This window comes from Apteryx mantelli, chromosome 4 (assembly GCF_036417845.1).
Source record: "Apteryx mantelli isolate bAptMan1 chromosome 4, bAptMan1.hap1, whole genome shotgun sequence".
Lineage (NCBI taxonomy): Eukaryota > Metazoa > Chordata > Aves > Apterygiformes > Apterygidae > Apteryx > Apteryx mantelli.
Genome location: NC_089981.1, coordinates 19,325,062 through 19,332,941, shown reverse-complemented (window position 1 = coordinate 19,332,941; position 7,880 = coordinate 19,325,062). Strand labels below are relative to the sequence as shown.

Here is a 7,880-nt window from a genome sequence, read left to right as displayed (position 1 = left end):
CATTGCTGAATGTAGCGGAAGCCCAGAGTCACCGGCTCAGACATGGGCATCCATGTTTTAGGTACCTAAAGGCAGATAATCCCATCCTTGCTGGAAAGCTAGGCTGCCCAGGGTCAGCGGAAAGAAATCAGCAGCTCCAGAGAGGGAATCATTTGTTGTGTTTTAAGAACTTTTGGGGGATGTAGTAACATCCTTTGAAAGATCTGAAATGTCTCTGTAGAAAAGGTCCGACTGAAATCTTTGCCTGGTCCACAGGTATCTCTGAAGAAGCACAGTATGAGCAGGTCAGGGGGTCATCACTGTCACTTGTTTTGTTCGTGTCTGTGCTTAGTGGCTGCTTACACAAGTAAGGTCTTTCAGGTGTCTGAAGCTGCACAGTGGCTTTCAGAGTCATGTTTCACCCTTTTCTCTCGCTACTAAACAGCCCAGTGAGGAACCCTGGAGGCTTACTCCCAGGACAGCACGCTGGGCCATATTTACCTCTAGATCACCCACAGGCTCAGGAGCTGCGGTCTGGAAAGGAGTGTGTCTTTCTTCATATCAGGCAAGTTACATCTCCACAGCTTCTCTGCACATGAACAGAAATTATGCCTACCCACAGATGTTCTCTGCTTCCTTTGGGATAAAACCTTGTTTCCCACCACTTGATAGCGGTGAATGTACGGGGGGACTTGTATGCCATGACAACACAGAGCCTCAGCTTCCTTTGGGCAAGGGACTTTCTTGTTTGTCTCCTCTTACACCTTTTTTTCAGACTCCTTCAGAAATGAGCTACACCAAAGTAGGTTTTCTTCTCCATAAGACAAAGCAATAGCTTGTACAGATTGCTTTTCTTTTTTTGAGGCAACTAATGCAAGGACTGATTTAGGCAAGTATTAAACCAGGATAAGTCTTATTTTGTTATAGAGAAATGTAACATTTGAAATTGTCATCACAATAAGAATAGAGTCATTAACAAAACAGCCTTTGGAATGAGTATGTTTTAAAATTAACTCAGTTTTCAAGTAAGCATCTTAACCTAATGCCTGTATTTTCCAGAATGCTTCGGTATGCTGGAGCTCATGAAGATACAAACCATGAATTTATCAATGTGACATTCATCCATTGTAAATGGTATTCAATTATTTGCTACATGTGATTTTCAGACTGGAATAATAGCTAGAAGCCAAGGGAAAATGTTTGGAAGTTCTCAAAATTGTAAAGCTGAACTATATTTTCTATTCTGAGTTTTGCTGACTTATAGATTTCACTGGATTCCCTTGTAAATAATATCATATGTTTTGTAGATCTTGTTAGTTTCATTACATAAGAGTTCTTTTCCAGTTCTTCTGTGAACACAGTCAGTGGAAATTCAAAATGTCTTTCCAACTGAAAGTGACAAAAATCTGATTTTTTTCCTTAAATTCAAAAATACAAATGCTAGAAATAATGCCTATTTTTAAGTATCCAGACATAGAAACAAATGTGACATTTGTATTGCTTCAACACATTCTGGATTCTTTTTTAAGCATCTCAGCTGAAAGGCAAAGAACATATACATAGTGGATTGAGAAATTATCATAGCAGAATATATCAAAATGCAGCAATTAAATTGATGATCGACTGGAGTGAAACCGTGCCCAAAACTGAAACTGCTTTTTATCTTTTCGACATTTTTCTTCCTTTTGCCTCAGTAGGTAACATTTGGCCATGGGACAAAATCACACATACAACAAATTCATCCTCTTGGGAATTACAGATAGGCCGTTTGCGCAGATCCCTCTCTTTGGGTTGTTTTTACTGATTTACATTGTCACTTTGGTGGGGAACAGTGGGATTATGGTCTTGGTGTGGACTGATCCCAGACTCCATACCCCTGTGTACTTCTTCCTCACCCATTTGTCATTTACTGATGCCTGCTGTTCCACAGTGGTCACCCCCAAGATGCTAGCAGATCTGCTATTAGAGAATAAAACCATTTCTTTCACTGGATGTGTGACACAGTTCTATGGCTTTGCCTTCTTTGCCACTGCTGCATGTTACCTCCTTGCTGTGATGGCCTATGACCGATACGTTGCCATCTGCAACCCACCGCTTTATGTGATGATCATCTCCCAGCAAGTCCGCACGCAGCTGGTAGCAGCTTCTTACCTCATTGGGTTTCTCAGTGCCGTGATATACACAGGCTCCACATTTGGGGGTTCTTTCTGTGGACCTAACCTGATTGACCTCTTCTTCTGCAACACTGGCCCTGTGCTGAAGCTTGCTTGCTCTGACACCTACAGCAAAGAAATGGTGATCTTTGTATTTTTTGTCATAAACGTGGTAGGCACAAAAGTGATTATTTTGCTCTCCTACAGCTATATCCTCTCCACTGTCCTGAGGAAGCGCTCTGCACAGAGCAGCTCCAGAGCCTTCAGGACATGTGCCTCCCATTTGACATCTGTTTCCTTATTCTGTGGGACAAGCTTTTTTATGTACCTACAACCCAGCTTCAGCCACACCAGTCTAGACAAGGTGGTATCTGTGTTTTACACACTGGTGACCCCCACGCTCAACCCCCTCATCTACAGCAAAGGACACTCTTGTGAAATGCAGGAGAAAGATTTTAAACTGCAGTCAACATAAAAGTATTGTATCAACTGACAAGTGAACAACCTGTCCTTTGTGAGAAAACCTGTGACGTATAAGCAAATTTGATTTTTCCCTAATCCTTACAATTTATGTAGGTTCTTCCATAGTTTCAACACAGAAGTGAATTGCAGTATTTAGCCCTGAGTCATGGGCTCCACAAAAACATCTTCCACAGAGGAAAACCAGGAATGGGAGCCTCAAACTTTATTCAATTTTGAAGAGTCACCAGGCTGTGCGCTTTATCTTACAGCAGGGGCAGTCTTGAAGCATTAACAGAATTAGCTAGGGAAATATCAGATGATGTATGCTGCCTTGTTAGACCACTGTAATGTGGCCACTTTTGATCTCATCCGTAATCCCCAATAAAATCCCCCACTGTTACATGTGAGTTATTTGGGGAGTGGAGTCTGGTGAGGGGGGAGTTTGGAAAAGTAAGTGTTCACAAGTGTTCACATTGTAAGAAAGATGATGCCCGCATATGACAACAAATACTTTCATTTCTTTTGATGAGGAATATTGGCTCCCAGGCCAGGAATGTACTCCTTCAGGGTATTTACACCAGCAATGAGAGACTTGGAAAATGGAGCAAGGAAAATATAGGTACAGAGATATTGTAATAGACAGTTTCATGAGAATGTGGTCATGGCCTCCTGCTGAGGAAACTCCATCAACCCTCATGTAACCCCTTTAGCCCTGGGATCTAACTTTTTGCTAACACCTTGCTGTGAAGGGAAATTAGATAGCTCTTGAAGAATATTTGATTTCTATGAGAATATTGGATTTAGACAAAGCTACTTCTTTTCCAAATGGAAAATTCAGTGCCATAAATATTTAATTATTAAATGAACCTTGGAACTAAATGAATGCAGGATGTAGGGAGCAGAGATTCTGGTTGTCCTTCTTTGAATTTTTATCATCCTCTTCTTCTTGCAGGCACAATTAGGGGAAGAAAATGTTTACAAGATATAACCACACAGTTAATAAATTCATCCTCTTGGGATTCGCTGAGACCCCAGACATGCAGATCCCGCTCTTTGTGGTGTTTCTGCTCGCCTATGTGCTCATGCTCTGCGGGAACCTCGGGATGGTGACCTTGGTTCAGACTGACCAGTGCTTGCACACCCCCATGTATTTCTTCCTCAGCCATTTTTCATTTGTTGATGCTTGTTACTCCACAGTCATCGCTCCCAATATGCTGGTGTCCTTGATCTCAGGGATGAAAGACATTTCCTTTACTGGCTGCATGGCACAACTTTACAGCTTTGTTTTCTTTGGGATTGCTGAATGTTACCTTTTGGCTATAATGGCGTATGACCGCTACATTGCTATCTGTAACCCACTGCGGTACGTGGTAGTGTTGCCCAAGGCAGTCTGTGTCCAATTGGTCTCCATATCCTACATCCTTGGCTTTCTTTACGCAACAATATACACCGGCTGCACATTTGGAGGATCTTGCTGGAGGTCCAATATCATCAACCACTTCTTCTGTGATATGAGCCCTTTGCTAAAGCTCTCGTGCTCTGACAGCTTCAGCAAGGAGATGGTCATCTTCGCCTTTGTTAGCGTAAATGGGATCGGCACCAGTGGAACCATTTTAATCTCGTACATTTACATCCTCTACACCATCCTGAGGATGCACTCCACACAGAGCAGGTCCAAGGCCTTCAACACATGTGCCTCCCATTTGACATCTGTTTCCTTATTCTGTGGGACAAGCTTTTTTATGTACCTACAACCCAGCTCCAGCCACTACAGTCTAGACAAGGTGGCTTCTGTGTTTTACACGCTTGTGACCCCCCTGCTGAACCCCCTCATCTACAGCCTGAGGAACAGAGAGGTGAAAGAGGCTTTCATGAAATATGCAAAAGGATTTCTCTGTTTTCAGCTTCATTGAAGTGGAAGGAGGGGGCCTGAAACTGTAATGAGCCTGTAGTTGCTCTTTGGTCTCAAGGAAACAGAACTTATAATAAAGTTTAAATTTGAATTTACCCTCCTAAATTCTAGTAGCTTCTTTCCCAGTCTCAAGCTGATTCAATGGTAGTGGGAAAATAAGACCATGGGATACACAGAGTACTTTGTTGTATTCTTTTCTTTTTATTAGTAAGATAGAATTGTGGCAGGGGGTGGGAGAGAGGTTCAGTGTGTGTTTTTGTTTTTTTTTTAATTTGAAATACTATATTTTAATTCTTAATCGGATTAATTAAATTAATGGGCATAGCGAGCTACAGGGATTCAGCTGACACTGAAACCCAATCGCATCCTCTATGGTCATCTCTTCGTACGAAAGTATCTCAGAATGAATGGAAACTTTGAATCTCACACGCCCTTGAAGCTGGAGATGCATTGCCTTGCTGGAGAGTGACTTTCTGTACAGGACAGAAATTATAGTCAGTGGGCTTTGGGGAACATGTTTATATAAAGAGTATGGTTGTCTGAACATAATGAACATGCTTATCTGATTGGAACACTAGCTGTTTTGTTAGTTCTGTGGGGGCTTAGACACAATATTGGCCTTAATATTTTGGCAAGATTTCGGTGATTCTGCCTATGACAGCAGCAAAAACACAAGGTACATTTTCAGAGGCAAGTTGGGTGCCTGTAGGATTAGTCTCAGAACTATGCCAAATTATTTCATGGATTTGGGCTAGTGGTTAGGCTTAGCAGAAACAACTTGAAGACATTCTTGGTCCAATGAAAATGAATTTTTAAAAGCTTTATTGAAACAAAATGCTAAGTATCCCTGAACAGATAGCTCTGTCTGACTTGCCCTCTTCAGATGATCTTCTCAGAATGCTATGAGGCATACATACACCTTTGCTGTATTTATGTGTGGGGACTAGGGGGTTTCTTTGACAACAAGTACTTATCTTTTTATCAGGACTTTGCTTGTCCAGTGAGCTGTGCTGCCATTCAGAGAAACATGGACAGGCTGGAGAGTTGGGTGGAGAGGAACCTCCTGAAGTTCAACAAAGGCAAGTGCAGGGTCCTGCACCTAGGGAGGAATAACCCCATGCACCCAGACAGGGTGGGGGTTGACCTGCTGGAAAGCAGCTCTGTGGAGTAGGACCTGGGAGTGCTGGTGGACACGAGGTTAAGCATGAGGCAGCAATGTGCCCTTGTGGCCAAGAAAACCAATGGCATCCTGGGGTGCATTAGGAAGACTGTTGCCAGCAGGTCGAGGGAGGCAATCCTCCCCCTCTACTCAGCCCTGGCGAGGCCACAGCTGGAGTACTGTGTCCAGTTCTGGGCTCCCCAGTACAAGAGAGACATGGAACTACTGGAGCGAGTCTAGTGTAGGGCTACAAAGATGATGAGGGGATTGGAGCATCTCTCCTATGAGGAAAGGCTGCGAGAGCTGGGCCTGTTCAGCCTGGAGAAGAGAAGACTGAGAGGGTCAGTCATCAAGGTATACAAATATCTAAAGGGAGGGTGTCAAGAGGATGGGGCCAGACTCTTTTCAGTGGTGCCCAGTGACAGGATGTGAGGCAACAGGCACAAACTGAAACACAGGAAGTTCCATCTGAATATGAGGACCAACTTCTTTTCTGTGAGGGTGACAGAGCCCTGGAACAGGTTGCCCAGAGAGCTTGTGGACTCTCCCTCCATGGAGATAGTCAAAAGCCATATGGATAGGGTCCTGGGCAAGGTGCTCTAGGTGACCCTGTTTGAGCAAGGCAGTTGGACTAGACGATCTCCAGAGGTGCCTTCCAACCTCAACCATTCTGTGATTCTGTGTGATTCTGTGGTTTCTGAGGATCAGCCAAGCTGGGTTTTGTCTTCCAGGACAACTAGCTATCAAACTCAGGTTCAATACACTAATTATTTGTACCCCCCTCCCTCCCACTGCTTTGTTTGAAAATGGCACGGAGGCACCAAAAATGATGTGAACTTCAAACTAGTTCTATAGACCACCTAAAGTGGGAATAAAGCAGATCAGAAGTGAGGTACTGAAGTAATATGGTAGATATTTTTAGTAAATATGTTTTTATGCACATCTAAGCTACCTGAAAGTTCTGAGCTAATCTTCTATCGAATGGCAGTATATGGGGGGGAAAAAAGGAAATGGCAGTAAAGTCACAAAGCAGAACAGAAGCAAGACCCCTCAGTCTTCACTACGCTCGGCCAGGGATTGGGACATTCACCCAAAGGGTAGTGGTTCTGCGTTCAACATCGTTTCCTAATATTCTGGAGAACGGAGTTTCCATTCCCTCCCAAACATCACCGTTACACATTGCACAAATAATATAAAAATGCAATGGATGCGGCATTCTCTGCAGATTGGCACACATTAGAGAATGATAGGATTGCAGGAATGTCATTTGGAGGAGACCTCTGGAGCTCACGTTGTCCAGCCTCTTGCTAGAAGCAGAGCTGCTGCCAGCACTAGCTCATGCCAGCCACAGTTTTGTCTAGCCACAGTCTTGGAAAGCTCTCCACAGAGAATGGAAAAGTACCTGTCTTTCCAATAACCTAAGTAAACGCCTTGACCACCGAGTCTGTGAAATAAGAAGGAGCAGGGTGAAAAAGTGCCTTACTTCTTTGCCCTTGTGAATTTCAGGATTCATTTGCTGATTGTCCAAAACCATGCCTTTTTTGTAAGAGCATTGAATCCAAAATAATATTATCCACACAGTTTTTATCAGCAGTGCTGTTTTGATCCTTGAAGACCAGTGGCATTGATACTGTGCAGTAGGACTGCAATGCACCGATATATTTGGGGGGAAATCTTGATATAAGGTGGGATTCACAGTCAAGGAGATGAGCCCACTGAACCTATCACACCACAGCCTGAGTGAATATCTTAGTCACTAGGGCCTTGGATAAAAGAAGAGATACGTGAATATCACCTTTGCTTTTATCGTTAGCTAGTTCACTAAGGTAGTTACTTGGTACCTCCCTGGGACTGATGGAGAGCGATCAATGGAAGCAATCCGCAGATGGGGGCCTGAAATAGTTGTTGTTCCTAAGGCTACTTCTCAGATGGTTTACAAATATAAATAACTTAATGACATGTTTGATTAATAACAATTGATTCACCATTTATTGAATCATCTATGCTGTATTCCTCAGCCCCTTAAAACTTTTTAAGAAGCGGATTTTCAGTACAATACACCAAGAAGTTATGGACAGAGCATTAATGTTTACGTTCCAAAGATCTCACTGTCATCGCATTAAGAAACAAATAACTTCAGATAAAAAATACAAGTAAACAACTAAAGCTGGGATAAACAGTGTTCTTGGTAAAGTGAATTTTGCACTCACCATAT

General features: G+C 42.9%; 2 protein-coding genes across 2 annotated transcripts; both read left to right on the top strand.

The window, feature by feature from the left end:
• Positions 1-1,683: 1,683 nt before the first annotated feature.
• On the top strand, positions 1,684-2,607 carry LOC106490037 (olfactory receptor 5AP2-like; the record flags this gene model as incomplete). The annotated part of the gene is made up of 1 exon (XM_013949370.2): positions 1,684-2,607. A coding segment is annotated over one exon (924 nt), but the record flags the coding sequence as incomplete, so codon positions are not given.
• Positions 2,608-3,565: 958 nt separating this feature from the next.
• Positions 3,566-7,232, top strand: LOC106490036 (olfactory receptor 5B12-like). Its single transcript, XM_013949368.2, has 2 exons — positions 3,566-4,471; positions 7,179-7,232. Exons 1-2 carry the CDS (start codon positions 3,566-3,568, stop codon positions 7,230-7,232), a joined length of 960 nt encoding a protein of 319 aa, XP_013804822.2.
• Positions 7,233-7,880: the final 648 nt, after the last annotated feature.

Coding starts and splice junctions, on each gene's coding strand:
- LOC106490036 (XM_013949368.2), top strand. CDS start 3,566: ATGTTTACAAGATATAACCACACAGTTAATAAATTCATCCTCTTGGGA. Junction 4,472..7,178: donor TGAAAGAGGCTTTCATGAAA/TATGCAAAAGGA, acceptor TTCAGGATTCAT/TTGCTGATTGTCCAAAACCA.